The following is a 20,987-nucleotide window of genomic DNA, read 5'->3' as shown; positions in this document are numbered from 1 at the left end:
TCAGCACTCTGATGGAAAGGCTTGCTTCAAAGTGAACATCACAAAGATCATCTCTTCATATGGTTGCCGAGTCCCATATTCAAAGAGGCAGGAGAACAAGGGTGAGCCATCTGGCCCAAGCCCCATGTACTGCAGATCTGAATAAGCACACTGGCCCTTGAAGAGGATGCTTGGTTTTGTCCAGTCAGACGGATTTAAAGGGCTTTTGTTGAGGTAAATTCCTAAATCTCTTCGACTCTTTGGGTCTGTAGGATGAGAGAAGAGCAACCAACTATCTCGGCATCTGACGTAAGTGGGAGGTGGGAAGGCAATAACACTTCCATGACACCCCGAGGGAGGTTCTACAAGCTTTTCAACCCGCTGGCCTCTCTCAAAGTCCTCCCCATCATCGTAGCTGACAGCCTGGATTCGGGCTCCCCTGGTGCCCCTTGCGTTGCAGTAGACAACCCTCCTGCCACAGCTGTGCACCTCTGCTACCTGGCACTCCACTGTGCCCTCCCCCTCCACAAAGTTCCCCATCTTCCACGTTACCCCGTGGTCAGAGCTGATGAAGCAGAAGGCATGAGGGATGGGTTGTCGGTTACGGTCCAAGATACGATAGGCATAGGCAGGAATCACAAGGCTCCGGGCCTCGTTGAACAACTGTAATCCGTGACCTGGCCCCAGTGCAAAAGTGGCCCAGTTTTTGTGCTCGGTGCCAATGGTACCATTGGTGATATCCTGGACATTGCTCCAGGTGCGTCCGTGGTCCATGCTAGTGACGTAGCAGAGACGTACCAGGTTGGTCTTTGTCCTGAGCTGGTGCAGCTCAGAGATCTGTCCTGGGATGGCTATGAAGAACAGGAACAGTTTCCCTGAGACCTCATCGTAAACAGGAGTGGGGTTCATAGATCGGTGGTCTTGCAGCTGTGCACTGGCAATGCTCTCCATGTGCTTCCACTGCCAGGGCCCATATGAAGGAAGACAAGAATGAAATAGACCATTACAAATAGATCCATGTTACAGCGTAAGGATGCCCAGATAAAACTCACAGAAGAGCATGAGAAGAACAGAAGAGAAGCAAGTTAGTGGATAGAGCAAGAAATGGGAAGACAACATACTGGCATCACCAGATGCAAGTAAAAATTGTTTGGATGACGCAGTGCACGTGCACATCCAACTTCACCAGATAGGTGGGTTATGTCCTTGTTAATTTCTGTTCACTGAGGAGCTGACAGCTCTCAATCTCAATGCAGCTGGTGTCTGATAACACTCTTCAAAAAACTACAGTAGCTGAATTTTCAGAAATTCTCACAAACAAATGACACACAGACATGCCCAGTGGTCAAAGTGTGCTGGTACAGTTGCCATGCTGTGTCAGTGCTTCTTAGGAAGTCAGCTAGATAACCAAGCTCTCTTCAGGTACCCTGGATGCTGACAAATTCCTTTCCATTCAGGCTCCTCTTCCTCCACCTTGATCTGTGTGTGAGCGGCTGTCCCAGCCTACACTGAGGCACTTTGCTGGAGCTGACTGTGGGGCTTTACACACTCCGCTGTGGAAATTTGGACCCCACACTATCCAGTGAAGAACACAGGTCAGAGAGCCCTGTCATTCTTTTAACTGATTAGTACATAACGCCATCACATTTCTAACACCAACACTGCAACTAGAACATTATTCCTACATAGCGTTATTGGTTTGGTAAAAGAAACAGTACTTCCCAGTAAAATTATACTAATTAGGTTTTCCACTCTGACTTGCTGATTACCCTTTGTGGTCATGTCTTATCTTGGTCTATTCAACCAGTATTAACTTTTTTGGAATACTTAATATTTCCGTTTTAAGAAACTCTAGCATGTAAACATCAATTACTAAGTTTATGACCAACTGAGCCCTACTTAAGTGAATTACAGGGGGTTACACAGGATGTTACCTGAATGGTGTGACACTGCAGGTGCACTCAGAGGCTGCTTCTGCTAGGCAGACTCCAGCTCTTAAGAGTCTATAATCTAAGACAACCAGTCACCAATGAAGGATCAGAATAGAAAAATATAATTACTTTTTTTTTTAAGAGATTAATGCATTTGCAAATGCAGGAAATGATTATAAATAGAGTATCCACCACCCCCAGTCACCCAGCAAGATAACTGTTAATAATAACGGGTAGATGAATAAAGTAGCCAATTCACTGGCACAGACAAACCAGACAACACACTTTTGCGTGGGGAGACTCACTGTTCTCAATTGTTTTTTAGACCAGAAATTAGTTCTAAGAAGATGAATTAAAAAAGAATAGTCACTGATCTCTAACTCACTCCTCCTTATTCCTGTGGGCCTCCCCATTTCTGCCCTTCCTGCACATCTTTGCTGTCGCATCAGGGCTTTTGTCCCATCTCTGTATCTGTTCAGCTCCGCAATGATGGGTTAAAGCCCTCCCCAGAAAATCTCCTGGATCTGCCCCACTTCCGTCTCCCCAACAGCTGCTCAACTGTGGGGCTGAATCCCAGCAGTTATAATGATGCACTCATTACTTACAGGCATATTTATCTCCCATTTTTGGGTAGAAGAAGCTGCCTTCTCCCTACAGTGAGAGGGCAAACACATCCAGCTGATTTGGGGACAGGGGAGCAGTACAGGTAGGCAGTCTCCCCCATTTTCTCCCCACACTGATACCTGAACATGGTGCGTGATTGGGTTGTAAATGCCTCTGCGCATTGCTATTAGCTTGGCATGTTCATCCACCAAATCCTCTCGTTCCTCGGCAAATGCCAGAATGATGCTAAACCGTGGCAGGTAGAGCAGGGCTGGAATTCGATAGCTCCAGGTACCGTTACGAAACAAGGTCTCTTGGTGCAAGACAGGAAATGAAGCCATTGTGCTAGGGTGAAAAAAGATAAAACGCATTATATTTTGACCCACCCTTAGCCCTGCAAAATGTGATGGGGCAGATTTTGCCATCCCTGCTAGGTGGAACCTCTCTTGCCTTGAAACAAAATTTCTGCTACTTTCAGCTTTGTCTCATTCTTGTGCTTTTCCAAAGAGAACCCACATTACTGTACTAGCTGGCAACACAGACCAGACTTACCCAGAACAGCCTGGTTGATCTTACTGGAGTGACATAAGGTAAGTACACTAAATACAGTTAATGAAAAAGCTGTCTGTGGTTTGTTATTTCTTTTTAATTAAATTCACAGGCTGGGAGTTTTGTGGGTTTGTAATTTAGAAGACTGTTGATAATCAACCACTATAGTATTTTCCCTCAGAAGACCATTGCTATATCTCTGCTGATGGTGTTTCCAAAACCCAGTACAGAACTTTTGCTTTGCAAAGTATGAACTTGAAATCCCATATAAACAACATACTGAGGCAATCCCTGACCCCGGCTGTGCCCCCTGTTCAAGGATGGTAAGCAGTAAGCAAGAAAAGAGAAAGAAAGAGAACATTCCTCCCCGAGTAAGATTAAGAACAGTCTGAATGGCGTCCCACTGCATTGGGTGGGACTTCTGGCCAGGCAAAAAAACTCAATATCTGTACAGTGATTTAAAAGCAAAATTAGGGAGGAAGGCAAACATGAGGGGGCATTTAGGGAAGCTGCTTCAGTGTAACTGGTCTGTTTTATCCCCCTCACACGGCCTTTCTTCCTCTCCTCAGACCCCCTCAGCCTTCTGCCCTCTTGCACCAAGCCTCTCCCATGAGCTTATTTACCTTGGTAAAAACCCACTGGCTCAGGGAAATTATGTCTGAACAAAGGGGGAGAAAAAAAAAATTAAAAGGAAAGAAAAAGGATCTCTGACATGATGCACCAGAAACTGAAAGCCTGAATATCCTCTGCTCAGCAGAGAAGGGGGAGAAAAAGAGAAAAAATAAAATAAAATAAATAAAAATCAAGCCTTAGATCTCTGACGCATTGAGTGGGTAGGATGGCAGGGAGAAGATGACAATACAGTATGAGTAAGAAATTCAAATGCCTCCTACCTCAGCTGAGACAAGACTCGCTGTGCTCTTCGTTGAGGATTCTCCTATTTACCTAAATCTTGGAAAGCGCTAGAGCAGCTATTGGCCATGTATTGGATCTGTATGTGTTTGAAGGCTGTCTTGGTAATTCAGGACCAGCTGGAGGCAAACTGAAGATTGCTTATGCAGCTGCAGAGTGCATGTACCTACCTGGAGAATAGTTTCCAGTCTTCTACATTACAAGAGAAAATATTATTATTAGCCAGCATATCTATTATAACATAGACTTGGTTAACTTATTTTTTCTTTTAATGTACTGATCACCAAGTTAGGGCAGCGCAGGTAAGTTCAGACAGCACTGTCACATTATGGTCTATCCGGATCCATAGCTAGGCTGCGAGTATTCAAATATTCCTTGCTTTCACCTTCCAGATACTATAAATATCCATGAGACTTTGGAACTCAGAGCACTGATCAAAAGGATGTCAAATGAACTGTTTTAGCTCAAGCCAGCCATACAGACCTCAGCAAGCCACAGCTCCTTTGCCACTCAGTTGCAAAGCAACTGGAGACAGAAGTCTATCTCCAAAGGGTAGCTGCTCCCTCCTCACCGTCACTGATGATATAGCAGTGTGAGAAAAGGCAGCAGAACTGCTGCTATACAGAAACATTACCAGAATTTGACTGCAGCTATCCAGGCAACAACAAGAATAAAATAGGAAGACCTTCCTAGAGCAACTGTGCTGTTTGCTGCTTACCAGCATGGATGTGGCTATTTATACAGACCAGTCATGGCTGTGTTCTCATGGCTCCTGAAACAGAAGCTCACCAGAGTGCTCCCAGACTATTTAAAGGGAGATTATTTAAAGGGAGATTAGTCAGCCTGTCTAGCGCAGCACAGGTTCCCTAACATTCCTGCTCATGATGCCATTCGGATATTGCAATCCTGCTTCAGGGCAGAGCTAGAAGGAAGAAAAAAAGAAAAAAAGGACAAAGAAAGAGAGAGAGAGAGATCAGCGCTGTCCTCCAAAGCCCCCAATACGAAGCCAAGAGATCAGTGTCTGCAGCGCCCAAGTCCCTTCCATATGAGCCTGTCACCTGCAGACATCTCTGCCCATGCTCTCAGCCCCACCACGAGATGCGCAGAGTGGGTGTCACAACACTCTTTTCCTCTTATTGCCAAATGGGGATTGAGGGAAGGCAGGATGGTAAAAGCCTGGGAATAGCTGCCATAGAAACAAGCCTGAGGTTCCTGGACACAGCACCTGCAACTATAATAGAGGAAAATATGAGCACCAAGTGGCTCTTCCATCTATTCAGAGACTAAACAGGGATATGTGTGAACGTATACACTTATACACACATTTGTATATATATACTCCCTACACACAGTGTGGGTATTATGTCTGTATGCATATATATATACAATATGCACTATGTATCCATCTGCAGAGAAACTCTTCTATCCTTTTTTAAACACACTTAAAGTCAGTACTCAGCTCCTTCTACCTTCTCCTTTGTGGATCCTCAAGCAGAGACTGAGTCACAACAGCTTGAGTTTCACACAGAATTGAAAATGGAGAATATTTAAATATGCCTAAAAGTTCTTGAGAGATATATATAAGCAAAACAGTGCTGTTTTAGTTACTGCTCCAGACAACTGAAAGGAATAGATTTTTCTCTTGACCTCTACCCATTTTTAAAGGCAAAACTACTAGTTACTTATTCCTGAATAAAAGAGAAGTAAAATTAGCGAGTCATGGGCAAGATAGCTACATGAAGAGTGTTCAAAAGCTCATACTCTAGCACTACAGGAATTAAAATCATACACACCCATCCCTCTGAGATTAAATTGCCGAGGGTTGCATGTGTCCATGATGCCACTTTGCTCCCAAGCCCTACTGAAATACCACTGGCTGGCCTGCAAGGAAGAAGAAGGTGGCAGTGGTGCAGCCAGAAGGATCTAAGGACATTGGAAAGACAGTTTGTAGAACATGGCAGTATCTTTTGAAAGACCAAGAGGTATAACTGAAAAAAAAGACAAAGTTCTGGGAACAGAAAGGCCTGAAACACAAGCAGAAGACTAAAGAGCCATATAAAACCGACAACAATTCTCAGATCTTGCCTTGGAGAGCAAAGTTAGCTGTACTTCTGTGAGAGAAAGGGGTAAGAAAGGGGAAGCAGAGTTGATGTGGTAATTTTTTTCTAGTAAAAAAAAAAGAGGTAGCCAGTAACCTCTTTCCAGAGGACGGAGGTTCTAGTGGGGAGAAGGGCAACTTATCATGCAGCCATTAAGTCAGTATTCCACATGTTGGTATTTACTGGAGTTTTGAATTTATTTCCCAGGCTTATCCTTGAGCAGTGTCCTCTTCAGGGAGATCGACGTTTACCTGGAATTCCTCTCCAAGGGACCACGGATGCGGCTGCACAGAGATCCCATAGCTCACCTCCAAGCAGAACTGGGCAGACTGGGAGAAAGACGGGCACAATGGAAACCCCTAAGAGAAGCGGTGAGTTAAACTGGAGGAAACCATTACTCATAGTTCACAAGTTATACAGATGTAACGATTTCCAAGGCAGAGACTGTTTCCAGCACACCAGAAGAGTCAAAAGAAATAACAGTTGTCAACAAATGAATCTGTGATGGATCTGATGCCTGTGAGGAGCCCAGGCTGCAGTAAGGGATGGGTGCTGGGAGATACCAGGAGAAGGTACTTGTTCCTTCCACTTCTGTCCTTCAAGGCAGTTCACGTGGACTTGTCTATAGAGCAGGATGAGCCCTTGCATATTTATTTGCTTTAACCCTCTCCAAGAAAAGTGACTAAAAAGGATAACATTTCCACTGGCCTCAGCTTCTGTAAAAAAACATCCTAAACATGTTCAGGTGCAAGGTGAAATGACAGTATGTCTTTAAAAACAAACCAGCAGAAATGAGGTAATATCTGAACTCCATCCTTTGGTTCCCATCAGAGTGCTCTGCAATCTGTGCAGGAGGCAGCTTGTTCTTGAAGGAATTCAGACAGATCCCAATAAAACAAACCCACCCATTCAGGGAGGCTTTGGGGAGAAAACAAAACAAAAAAAAAACCTGAGAGAGTCAAGTGCAAAAACCACCTAAAATTTTGCTTTTCAAAACAAGCACAAGAATCCAGGTCCTGTCTTTGTCTACTCAACATCAGACCTGAACTTACAAACAGGAGACCCAGTTTGCTTCTAGAATAGGTTTATATTTCTGTGTGCCTTTCCTCCTATCTAAACAGCATGACTGTACCTGTATCTGCCAAAGCCCAGCGTCAAAGCGTTGCCTCCACACTTCTTAAACCCCTAGACCAGATCTTACACTAAATCTAGGCCATGGAATTTCTTAACAAGCCAGGCAGCACACGTTTACTTAGTCCAATGAACCACCCTCAATGTAAAGTCAAGAAAGGAGAGTTATCAGCAAGACCTGTCAAACGATAAACTTTAAACAAACTGAACCATTCAGAATTCAAAATTAGAAAAGTACAAAACTGGAATTACTTTAATCCAGCAGCCACTTGGATTAAACTTTTTAACCACACTAGAAACAGAAAGTTTTTCTTGTGGTAAAAACTTCATACCACACTTATAAGGGGATTTTCAGCCTCCCCAGTACATATTTTCTAAACAATCAATCAAGTTCTGCTTTTAAAATGTTGTAGCTCAGCCTGGCAGTAGCTCCTGTGCCTGAAAGTGCAGGTTTTCTTAGCACTAGAGAAGAATTACATGAAGCAGCAGAATTTTTCTTAGCATATGTTTGCTGGGGGAATACATAAACTGTACTCCTACCTGAACCTACAAAGTGTTGTATTTCCCTATTTAGCTCCTAGCAATGTGCACTGTTACGAAAAAGTCTTTAAAAAAAGTAGAAAGAAAAAAAGAGGAAAATAAATACCTTTTTCACTCTGTGTCTCCTGGAAGTCACGTCAAAGGCAAAAAATAAAAATAAAAACCCAACACACCAAAAAGCACTCCTATTGGATTAGGTGAAAGGAAGGTTCACCGGACTCTTACCAACTAGAACCCAACCTGCAAAATCATTTATATTGACAGCAATGTGAGCTGTCACAGATCTCCAGGAAAAGCTAGCAGCTGGCATATGCACACAAGCTGACATTTAAATAGCAAACCTGTTTTGCATGTAAGGGGAGGTTCCATGTGAGCTGGACAAGTGCTAGGGAAAGACTTTTAAATTATCATAGTAATTAAACAGCATATTCCTACCTGCATGGATTGACATCAGTGTGGAACAGCTGTTATTTCTAATGATTATAAAGTTCAGAGCACTGTCTTATTTCTTGGTCCTCTTGTGCTGAAGAACGTTCCTCTGGTCCCGGCATGGGGACTCCCACTGTTTCTTCTCAGAGTGCTCCTGAACTCTGGGAAAGTTTGCCAAAAGAAGCCACAAAATGGTTATAACCAGCAGGTGACAGTGCCGTGATAATCTGACAAATTCCCCTACTGGCTCCACACACCTCCGCTCCATCGGCGTGCTGTTTCTGGATGAAGAAATGGGTCACACAGGAGTCTCCAGGCAGTGGTACAGGAATGACAGGCTGGTATACGCAGCCACAGCTTCCCACAGCCTCTGTGGAGGTGTCACCAGGGCCACCATGCCAGCAGCTGCAGTCAATGAGCTAATGTGGAGAGTCGGGCAGATAAACAAGGGTCCCAGCTGAGGGAGAGAAGGACAGCATCACCCCTTCTCCCAGCTGTGCCCTGGCTGGCTTAGAGGCAGCACCTGCAGCTTCTGGGACTCCCCAAGCAAATTATTTCACTCCTACCTTGTGCTACAGATCTAATATTGTGCTGTTGCTGTCAGACATGACCTTTCCTATCCCATTCCTTCCTGTTTCTCTTGCTTTCCCCTCTTCTCTACTGTGTTTCCATTGCTGCCATTAATACTTCTTGTCTTTGAAGTTATCTGAAAAAATAAAAACAACAATCCTGCAAACAGATCTTTCTAGTAATAAAAAAGGAGGAAGAAAACTTTCCTCCTTTGATGGCAGTTGTGGTTGATCTGTGCAAGCCAAATAGGGAGTTGCAAAGGTGTGGAGTTACAACCAACCAACTTAATGTAATGCTTCTGTATTACTATCTTTCCTCTCTCTTAAGCAATCCTGCATCCCTTCTTGTGCCAGCACTGATGCTCATCTTACCTTGGTAAACCATCAGAGGATGTCAGTCTGGCAGAAAACTAGTCCAGAAAAAAAAAAGTGAACAGTTTTCTGCTAGGTCATTGCCCTGGACTGTGTCAGCAGGAGTCAGACAAGCAGCAGAATCTGCGGTAGGAGGGGGAGTGGGAGCATGAAGCTGTTGACAGGAGGAGCAGACTCACCTCTCTGACTGGCAGCTAGCCATTATGGCAAATTAGCTGTATCATAAAACCGCACCCGTGTTTACGAACCTTGCCTAACTGGGCATGTAAAGTATTGCTGTAACAGAGACACACAGGAGAAGCCTGAAGGCACTTGTATCTTGCTATTTTATCTGGACCCAAGCAACAGTCAGTGTGAGGAAAAGTCCCTCCGGAGACAGCGGCATTGATATCCGCCAGACAATAACTTTTAACAGTGACTCCTGGAGAACGTCCAGAGTCAAGCAAAATAGAAGTCATTAAGGAAAGGAGATACTGAAGAGGTTGCCAAGGCGCAGTCTGCCAGAAAGGCAGGCATGAAGGATTGCTTTGTGGATTTCTTCACCTTTTTTCTGCTCCCTGGCTAACAGCAGTGTTACTCAGGTGGTGTTCTGAGTCACACACTTTGCTTCTGAACCCAGAACTGTTCATTTGTTTAATAGAAATCACCTTGCCCAGCTGCAGCTTAAAACTGGCTGCCCATCTCTTTGCAGAGTGGAAAGAACCAAGTGTTGCTTGCTGTGGTGGCAGTGGCTCCCTGCTCCACCTTGGCAGAGTGGCATACATGGCAGAGTGGCCGTGCCTCAGGCCACCTCCGCTCTCAAAATGAAGAATACGCTGCCTGGTCCTCCTGTGAGGTTACCCCAGGTGAACCCCAGTGCCTGTGCAGGAAAACCGCTGGCAGCCTGCGGTGCTTCCCCTGCACAGCCACTGCCAAGCTCTGCCAGCACTCGGCCCTCCAGCACCACTCTTCAGACTGGCAGAAAACCCTCCTTCCTGATGAAAGAAAAAGGTCTTTTTTCCAAACGTGCTGTGTGCCACAACTGTTTTACAAAAACATTCTTCGCTAACTATAAAAAATGGATGTCTCAGTGTAGACATGGTAGGTTTGATCACCTCTTTCCTCTTGGTGTAAATCAAAATTAGTGTCACCAGTGAAGTTTAAAATGGGTGTAGGTCTGAGGATAATCAAGCTTTTCACTCCTATTGTTCCACACTTACTTCATTGCCCTTATATCTGATTGTTGTAATGAAAACGTTTTTAAAAAGGTTAAAAAATGCAAATAGGGTGTGTGGGTGCATTAATAAGAGGATGTAAAAATAATGCAGAAGATAATATAACGATAGAATAGTGAACAATGGAGCATTTACATTTGGAGAACCGTGTTCGATTTTGGGTGCCACCTCTTAGGAAAGATATAGCAATAGCTGCAAATGAAGGCTAAGAAAAAGAATTCAGAAGCTAATGCTTGTGAGCATATCTGAAAAGAAATCTGTAGGAGAACAAGAGAGGTTACCTTTAATGAGTGATACCTAGTCCATTAAAAATTATCAATGTATATTTCCCTTGCAAAATGTTGAAACCTGAATCTACTCATTCCTTAAACTATTAGAAATGCAAGCTCAGATCAGGTAATTCAGTATTTTTGCTATGCTATATGGTGCAGCAGCTGTTGTCAGGCAGCTATCATTAAAATCCAGAGGTCTTCCATGGAGTCAGGCCACACGAGAGACAATTACACAGTTTTGCAAATTTTCAGTTAAAACACTATTGGCTGCTCTCCAGACATTAGAAAATATGGTATAATTAGTGCAGAACACAAATCCTATAGACCTGAGGTCTGACTGAAAGTCTGCTCTGTCAGAGGGAAAAAAAAAAAACCAGCAAGAAAAAGCCTGAGTAACACTAATAATGAATGTAACACTGGGAACACAGGGGTTACTGGACAAGGAAACATCCACTGTTTTCTTTGAATTCCAGTTCTGGTTAAGGAAATAAACATTCATGCATATATGAAACCAGCACCTCATTGTCCTTGTCAGCTGTAAGAGCAACAGGCATGAGGAGCAGGTAGTCTGGGTTTGTACCATTCCACACTCCTTTCACCCCAGCTAAGTTACTTTTGATTTCCGTCAGGAGGAGTAAGCAAAGAATTGTGCTGCCAGTGCTTCTTTCTCAGTAAACAATAGCCTTTTACAACATATTTCCTTTCATCATGGAAAGAACTGGGCAAAACCCAACAAATACTCACTCAACCCAAAGGGTGACAGCATCACCCCATAATGGACCTGTAAGCCTGCTGACACTTCATAGTGGGTTGTGGGTTTGTTGCTGGAAAGCTCTCGTACCCTGCAAGAGACGATGTCCAGTGAACAGCCTGCCTATGATACACATGACACCCTTTTTCCATTTGGAACAGGAAAAATAAGCATACTTTTTTAGCTAAATTAATAGCAAAATCTATGGGAAGCAAAGGAAGAGAGGTGGTGCAAGTTATATACAAAAAGAGGACTGAAGAAGCAGGATTTAGCCCTCAAAATAGCAACACTGGGAAGGAGTGACTGCAGCAATTTAATGACAGGAAAATGCAATAAAACTGAAGTCCCTTGCTTTGCGTACTCTGCCAGATCTGGGGACACTCAGATAAGCAAGTCTGGAGCACAAAGCTAGGGAGATTCACCCTGGAGCGACTCTTGCGACACAGAGGAGCTGAAATTCCAGTGCATCCCTCATTCCAGCGTCCTGCTGCCTCACAGACCAGAGGCGTGTAGGTCTGATGGTGACCTTGATTAATCATTACAGGATTAATTGCTGACAGCCCTGTATGCCAGGTCAGGCCCTCAGCTGATGTAAAGGGACACTGACACTGGTGACCATGAAGCTACGATAACCGAGCTTGTATTAACCAAAGCTTTACTCAATGAACATTTGGCCTTCCACAGAGCAGACCAGGCATACAGCTACATTTTAAAAGGAACAGGGTAACATCATGGCCAACTAAAATATTTTGAGATGAACAAGGCACTTGGCAAGTTCAGTGAACTTGAAAAAGGAATAAATCAAGGGAAAGACTAGCATCAACTTCAGCAAGCGATATGATGCTTTTTGTAAGAGTCATTCAAACTACAGGCTTAAAAATACCAAGTGAGTTATCCAAGGATGAGGTAAAACTTCTATGTATAGCAGTGCACAGGTATCTACAGGAATTACAGGCTTGTTTGTCTTTCTTTGAAGCCTTTGGCCCTATGCTGCCTACAGAAAAAGGACATTCAAATAATATCAAGCAAGCCCAATGAACAGCAATTGTAAGCAGAACCTGAATAAGAAATCAAAGTATTTCAAGGGCGAAAATTATAACAGGAGTTTGGATGAACAGATACAAAAAGCCTTAAAGTAATACCAGAGTGGCTCTGCTATATCCACCCCAGTGCCCAGGTATGTGAACACACATGAAGTTAAAAAACAACTTACAAATACTTCATCTCAAATGGCTTTAAATAATGTAAAGCAAGAGTAGTTTCTCAGCCAGTGGGCCTTAAAAGTGTAAGCAAATACCATTTACTGTTTCCAGTTATTTGAGTTTGCAGATTTGGACTGAAGTTTCACCCAGCTGTTAAAGATTTATACAGGAGGTTTAACAATGCTCTGTCATTAAGCCTTTGGCACAAGCAGTGCAAAGGACATTCAGGGCATGTTTGTACTAACTTATCTGGGTAAAGGGAAAGCTGTTCCTTTAAATTATGTTTGCTGTGACTCTGGAAACCGAGCAAACAAAGTCTGAGCGAAACTTCACTCTCAAACAGAAGTGACAGGAGGTACTAGGACTGAAGGACAGGGATCTTCCATAGGACCCACCTGCCTCAGGATTCACAACTGAATTGCAAATCTCTAACAACTTGGGGGAGTTTAGTCCAGACTTGTTGGACGTACCTCATCCCGATGGCAAATGAGAGACTGGTTCAGCCCCAGACTGTCAGGTGAGTAAAATCCTATTCTGGGGGGATGTTAGAAGACGAATGGTCCGGGGAAGAAACCTCAGGCCACAAACAAAGGCACAGATCCAGTGCCTGAAAATCAACTTTGCTCTACAAGCAAAGTTAAAGATTTATACAAGCAAAGTCACACTGAAAGAGTCCTGTGCAACCCAGACTGAGCACAGCTGTGACGCTGTTGAAATACTGGCTGATGGAGAGGAGGGACAGCACTGGCACAGCCTTACAGGCATAAAAACCACCGCAGGGAGGAAGTCTGGTCAGAGAGGAGACTCAGCCCGCACAGAACAGGCATTAATGTCACCAACTAAACAGCAAACATCCCCCAAACCAACCAACCAAGCAACCAAACTGTGTGTCTTTTTCCAGGGGCAGGACAAGTAGTGATTTTTTCCTGGCAGATGTTTATGTGTGATCTTGCTTTAAAAAAAATATATAAATAAAGGCAGGAAATATGAAAAACAGCCTGTTTTCCTCCTAAAGCCAGGCTGATCTTTCCCCTTAGCCGATCTTTCCTTTCTCTCAGGAGACCAGTTGCTGTGTATCCAGTATAGCTGTGAACTTGACCCCAGCAATTTGGTGTATTTTTAAATGCACAAAGTAAACAGAGACTCAAATCTCATAAGAACAAACTAGCTCTTGAGATATTAAAGTACTGATGGATTCAACCGTTACTGTCGAGCTGCCACTTCCAGGTCTAATTGAAAATAAGAGATTGCACTGAAATAACAAAAAGATTTAAAAACATTTCGCTGAACTTGCAAAAAAAAAGAGGACTAATTGGCTGACATTCATTTTAAGGGATGGACAGAAATTTTATCCAGGTCTGATTTTCTCCAGGCACAAATTGGGACTGGTAAATCCAATCCACTTTAAGACCAACTGTAAATATAGAAGTATGTGTGAAATGCCACAGTAATTATCAGAAAAGAAGGACCCAGAGACAAAACACCCATTGTCCCGCACTGCCATAATTTGGAGAGGACATTTGCAAGACAATGTAAAATGCTTTAACTATATAATTACCATTATCTGTCACTCTGTATGTGGCCAATGCCTGGGGTTTTTACTCAAATTCTCTTTTTGCAAGTGGCTTGTTCAATGATTTCTATAGGGTATTATATAATCATTTTTACCACAATACTGCCTGAAGGCAGTATTTCATGTTTCCAAGCAGTACCCCATGGAAGCAGCCTCATTAGATCTAAAATAAGAAAAACTGACAAGACTCAGTAAAATCAAAACAACCTAGAAATCTCATCTCCTCCCTGCCTTTTCTTTCCTAGCAAAAATTGTATTTGAAACAGGTGTCTATGAAAAAACAGGTCTAGCAGGTTACTCAGTCCACAAAACCTGGACTTCACTGGTCCAAAAGGGAGCAATTCCTGAAATAATGACCCCTTCTTAGGAGAAACTGCAGCCAGCTCAAATAAAACTTAGGAAGAGCAACAGAGACACACTGAGCAACTAGAAATCTAGACAAAATGCCTGCTTTTCACTTGAGGTCAGAAATGTATGAAACACCAAATGAAAAATAATGAAAAAAGAGAGAATACTCAAACTGGTTCATTTTTTCTTTAATCACACTACTGTCCAGAGCTCTTTTGAACATATCAGGCTCATGTTATGCTATTGTACTTAACACTGAGTTCCTGCTCAAGTAACTCAGAAGAAAAAAGGCTATGGGAGGAATATGGGAATATTCACAAACGATAGTGTATACCACTCTCAGTCTAGAGATGGGGAGCTACGACCCAGGAAAATCCCTGACGTGCTCAAGATTGCCCAGGGAACTGGAGTAAAGCTGAGAAATGAAATCTGCTCTCACAGGACCCGATTCAGTGCCACAGCTGTGAGATTCACTACCCGCATCCCAGCCTTGCTCTTTCCATGATAAAAAACTGGGAGTGAAGAGGAGGGTGACAGAGGAGGGTTCAAAGGAAAGGTCTGAAAGGGAAAGGTTCACACTTTTTCACAGCACATGGGTGAAGTGAGCTATGGTTGAGGAGACCATGTCACCTATTTGACAAAACGATAGAGTTCCTGTGGATGCACATGCAGCCAGAGAGTGCTGCGAGTGTGCCTGTGTTTCTACAGTGCAATGCTGCCTGGCTGTAGTGGGCAAACTGGTGGCAAGTTGTGAGGGGCTTCCGGATACGATTGCCTAAGCCCAGAGCTAGCGCCTCAGTCCCAGGACAGAGAGACTACTCTGCACTGGGAACAGCCATCCTGCGATCTCCCAGGTCCTCTCCCAGGGCTAAGAAAAGCTCTTCTGGAGGGTAAGTTTGCATGACTGATGCTGTTTGCTGAAGAGCTTCCAGAGCTGCCTATCAAGTATTTTTCCTGAGTTACTAAAGACACGTGCAGTCAGTATAACAGGCTATAAGAATAGTATCAGCTTATGTCAGGTTTGAAATCAGCTGAATTTAGCTTGATGCAGTTGACAAGGTAGCACTCCAAACCCACCTGGCATTTCAAACCAGTAGAAACCAGTCTAACAGGATTCTGATGTCTTATTGACTCCTGGCTCCCTTCAAGCTATGAATTTGCAAGCAGATTCACCAAATAGGCACTCCTTGGACCCTGCACCCAATAACCACTGAGGGAGGAAAAACTGAGAAGTCTACTATTCCTTGTTGAACAAAATCAGCCCTCTTCTTTCCCTGCTTCTGTGTGGAAGCTTTCAAATGAAAAACCCTTTGAGTTCTTACCTCTTTGCAGTTCAAATAACCAGCCATGCTCATTTCTTCCATAACAAGCGTCTCATACACAAGCAGCAGATCTAGAAATAGAAGTGGATATCATTGTATTTTTCTCCAAGAGCAGTGCAGGTGTTGTCTGCCCCAGGCACACAAGGCAGGTCTGTCTGTCTTGAAAAGCTTGAGCCAAGACATCTGCTAACCTCTTCTAAGTATCCTGGCATTACTAAATCTCTCTGCTTTCAGCAAGGCGTTGTGCCCAGGACATTATTTCTCCTATCATGTTCTTGACTAAACCATTTCATCACAGATTAAACTTTCTATATCAGAGTCCTTTAATTTTTTAAGTGTAAGCTTTATGGTACATATCCTTTCCATGGCTAGAAGGCTTCACATGGTCCAAACAGAAGAGAACAAACAAAAAGGAACAAGGACTCACAACTCCCATGTGCAACCCTGTATAACAGGGGAGATTATCAGGCAGGCTGCTGGGGGCCTTCCTGCATGCTTGCCTAGTACTTTGGTATCTTATGCTTTAGGGCTATGTCCTGTGATTTGCACCTAACTTGGAGTTGATAGCCAAGTACTCTCCCCAGTCAAGGAGATGCAGTCATTTGGTTTTTGAATTAATCACTCACCTTCCAGGGATAAGCTTGGAAAACCTCATGAGGTTTAGACCGCAGCTGCTTAGCAACAATTTCACTAGTATCTTCTAAGCAGAAATAAGGAATGGGATAGCATCAGGGGTAACGACATTTCATAATCAGCAGGAACAAGTAAAGGGTGCTTCCTTTAGAGGCAGGAGGTCTTGTTAGTATAAAGACATATGTCAACTATGTCAGAGGAAGAGGATGAGTTTTATACCTTTTACTTCTCAAGATTCTCTAAAAATCTTTCACCATTGCATATGCACTAATTGAAGGAAAGGAACAAAAATAAGGTCATCTTTTTGTTTAATTAGTTTAAGAGCTTATAATGAAAATCAGAAGGGCTTGCAGATTTGCGCTTCTGCTCTTCTGTATGCTTTAAAAATTAGGTTGACTCCCCCTACACAGCTGGACAGTGTGTGTTTATATATGTGTACATATGTAGAATAGCTCCAGAGAGAGAATTCTCTAACATCTTAGCTATAGCCCATAGCTACATCTACTATGCAAGACCCAGGGGATGAAGCATGGAAGGCAATGGGATAGGGCTGGACCACTTGGAGATACATGGATTGAACAAGTACATCCATGAGCAGAGATGAAAATCATTAGTGGTATACAAGAAAGCACATATTTTAAATCATTATTTTTGACTTGTAAAGAATCTGTAAATAGTCAAAAAGATAAATCATCCTGGCAGCAGAAAAATATACAGTTATTTAGTGTTATTCACTATGTACTGATATTTATTTGTTAATTAAAACAAAGTAGCTGCTATAAATACTCCACGTTTCATGCAGAGGGAACTCTGTGAAGGCATGTATCCATTTCTGTTATATGTAAGTAACAATTTATAGGATACACTCATGTTGTGTTTATATTTACACATGTGCTTACCTTTACCCATAGAAGGTCCTACAATGACAGACTTAATTCTGGAAACATTTTTATATCTAGCTAAGCTGTTTGGGTAATTTTTAGCTGTTTTAAATGTACTGGTTTCTCTCTCCAAGCCCAGTTCACTTGGTCTCATGTTGTCTAAAGCACGTGGCTTTGGAGGCTATATTAAATGAATCCAATGTATTTATTTTTAGTCTCTGAAGTGTTTCTAAAACAGCTTCTCTGTAACATATGTGCAAGACATAAAGGTTTTATTATCATAAGCATGTAAAAACCTGCATAATTCTCTCTTGGTTTTGCTTGCTATAAAAAAGGTACCATCACTAAATCATAGAAATAACATCATTCCGTTACCTGTCTCACCTGAAAGACTATCTCAAAATCAGAGCAGCTGCAGTTTGATTCTGTTAGGACACGTGACAGAACTAAAACTTGTTTACAAAATAAGTACAAAGTGTTTGTTTCCTGGAAACTTGTGTCGTCAAACAATTTTATAATCTTTCAGCCAGCCCCAAACATATTGTCTACTTTTCTCTGGCTTCTGCTGTGAACCTCTTTGGTCCATGTCTCACTTTCTGGTTGGTCTGTTCTTACACTCCTCCTGGTTTCTCCACCCCTGTGCCTTAATCAAATAATACCTTGGCCTTGCACCTAAATAGTTCAAATTCCATTGTGACATATTATGTCCATTTACTTTGGACAGGGACATGTGCTTAACTGTCTCTTGCCACCATCTAAAAGAAAGGACCAGAACTGATAACAGGTCCAAGGAGGGTTATCCCAACCAGTAACAATGAAAATATAAATGTATATATAGTCAGGCAGCTCAGGGCCCTGGTGGCTTCAGGTGAAGGTGTTGCCATGCCCAGAATCTTCTGCTGGAATTTAAGCCCTCTGTAACAGGGGAGGCTCAACAGGACAGAAGAGTGCCTCACGTGCACCAGCTTAAATCTGTGCATTAGCTTAAACCACTGATGAGGCTAAATGAATTCATAGCTACATCTGTTGAGAGCTATATCTGCCGGAGCCCAGGGCTGAGTCTGTGGGTGTTACTATTCCCCTGACTCAGACAGAAATATCTCCCGATGCAAGCGCAGACCTGAGCCCGTGCGGAGCCCTGGCGCCGGCAGTGGGGCCCACCCACATGGCACTCCTTCAGGGATCGGCACCCACGTGAGGAGCAACGGCGGCTGATGAGTAAGGCCTGCTGCTGGATTTTGGACTGTGCCCCATCCCTGCAGAGCTGTTTTTGCCTCATTATGATGCACTGTGAAACATTTTAGAGATGACATTCCACTCCACTTAAAAACGAGGAAGAAGGGGAAAAAAAAAAAATCTATGCCTAATATATGAGCAGGGATGTATTGGGGGACTGATAGCAGTGGGAGGCAGAGGTTTGTTGTCACTTTGCACAAGACTCTCAAAATAATTAAAGCATTTTAGAAAGAAACTGATAAGATGCAGCAAAGTCAGCATTTGCATGTACATCCAGAATATATTTAAAGAGGAAATATTAAACGAGCCATGTTAACTATGAGGGCTTGAAGACAAAATCTTGTCTAAAAGAGTTCCACCTGATTCATCAAGTATACATCAAAGGTGCACCCCTATATTCAGTGTGCAAAACCTTCCAGATGAGTCATTAATAGGGCTTATACATGCAGCAGCTTCAATACATGAAAAGAAATAAAAGATTATGTGACCTTCTGCCTTTCTACAGCATTAAAACCCTACACTCAAAGCAGTAATTTCTGCATGGAGACTCCAAACTTTCCATTGAGCTACACATAATGTAAAGGAGCATTCAGTCATGGCTGGATTTAAGGTGATGGCAAAACTAACACAGCACCAGAGAACTCATTGTAGGGGTTCATTGCCCTCCATGTTGAAAGCACCTGCCTGCCACAATCCTGACACATTTTGTGTGCCACTCAAACACACCAATATTGTTATCTTCTCCCTGGTGTTGGTGAGGATATGTTGTACAGTCAGACAAGAGCAATTCATCTGCTGTGACTGTGTGTCCCTATACAGAACAAACATACACTCAGGTTGCATTCATACCTGTTATTTCCTGCTTCAAAACGCCCCTGCATTGCGTAGCTAGAGATTTCAGCCTTTAACTTTAATGAAGCAATGTTCATTACCCTTCCAGACTAGGCAACAACATTGTTGAAGATGTCCCTGCTCATTGCAGAGGGGTTGGACTAGATGACCTTCGAAGGTCACTCCCAACCCAAACTATTCTGTGATTCTATGATTGTATAACATTGGCAAATTGAGCATTTTTCATTTCAAAATCATTAAGCATTATGTTTATAATTTCTTACTACAGTACTTAACACTTTTCAGCCAGACAGCACACTTCCCATTTTTCAAGGGGAGTTGATGAAGCACTGGAACCATCAGCAAGCAGAGCCACCAGTCTCACCCTACTGCACCCCTTATATTGTGAGAAAGGCTGAGTGCAGGGAGCCAGAAAACTCCCTCACAAATTATTTCCATGTGGCGGTGGAAGGGAGTTTGTAGAAGAAATCCTCCCAGAGACAGAGGCTGTCAGCTCAGGGCCAGCACCAGACACAACAAAATAGCCCATTACCCAGGGTGGCAAATCTCCAGGGACAGCAGCAGCCCTGGAAAACTGCTGCTGAGCCGAGCCTGGGTGTGCGGAGCAGTAGGTTTGGCAAGGAAGGAAGGTGCTCTTCTCAGCAGATAAGGGTTGCACCCCTTGTGTTTCAGCAGCAGCTGGTGCAGCCAGCCCAGCTTCCTGGGGCTGCCAGCCCCCAGCAGCTCGCTTTGCACCAGTGCCCACCAGTGACAGACCACACGGTCTGCCTCCTCCACAGCTTCTGCAGCTGCGCCCACCTGGCATGTCACAAGATGAGCAAAAAGGGAGAGATGATCCACCAGCGCTAGAATGAACCTCCTGCCTCAGGCTCCCGGATCAAACTCTGGCCAGACTAAACCCATCTGAAATACCTGCAGGTCTACACACCTGCAATTTCAGTTTTCAGGCTGCAGCTTCTGATACTAAAAACATTCTTATATTCTATTAGATCTAACTGATTAAAAGGAGCTGCTTGTTTGACACGCAACACCCTCTGAATCCCTTAGGAGCCCATTCTCTTTTTCAGTAGGGACCAGCAGCTCATTGTCAGCATCCACAGCCAGATGATGCCTTAAAACACATCCAGTCCCACTCTCCCAGAAGCAGCAGCAGTCCCTGTTTCCCACACACATCCACCTGTCCAGGTCCACACTGCTCTAGGAACCTCGGTCCTTTTTACAATCTTTATTAGCATTTTAGCTACTGTCCTCAAGTTCAGCTGCTCTTGTGCAGCAGCAAATCTATGGCATTTTTTCACATTGGCAAGTAAAATTTCTCTACAGTCAAATTTCTGGAGGCTGAATTATGTGTGAGTCAAAATGCATATCTCTAATGTTGCTGTATGTGCATCACTTACTGGTTTTACTGTTGTTATCTTTCTCTTTTTCCCTACAGACTGCTACTTTGGAGTTCTTGAACTACAGGGAAGTATGTTTGCCAGCAAAGCATGTTCAGGTAGGTGGTGACGCTGCAGCAAGAAATGTGATCCCAGGACGGTATGTGAATATACTTGGGATGAATTACTCCTGATGTTACACCCAGCTGTGAC

General features: G+C 43.3%; 1 protein-coding gene across 1 annotated transcript in view; it reads right to left on the bottom strand.

The window, feature by feature from the left end:
• Positions 1-20,987, bottom strand: part of NEU2 (neuraminidase 2) — a gene marked incomplete at its 3' end in the record, with an annotated part of 31,730 nt that continues 10,743 nt past the window's right edge. Inside the window, exons 2-3 of the mRNA XM_080349720.1 lie at positions 2,654-2,858; positions 1-939 (exon numbers count right to left, since the gene is read on the bottom strand). Coding sequence (XP_080205846.1) covers positions 1-939; positions 2,654-2,858 — 1,144 coding nt within the window. The remainder of the gene's footprint in view (positions 940-2,653; positions 2,859-20,987) is intronic.

Source organism: Nesoenas mayeri (assembly GCF_963082525.1).
Source record: "Nesoenas mayeri genome assembly, chromosome: 9".
NCBI lineage: Eukaryota > Metazoa > Chordata > Aves > Columbiformes > Columbidae > Nesoenas > Nesoenas mayeri.
This window is presented reverse-complemented; position numbering and strand designations above follow the sequence as displayed.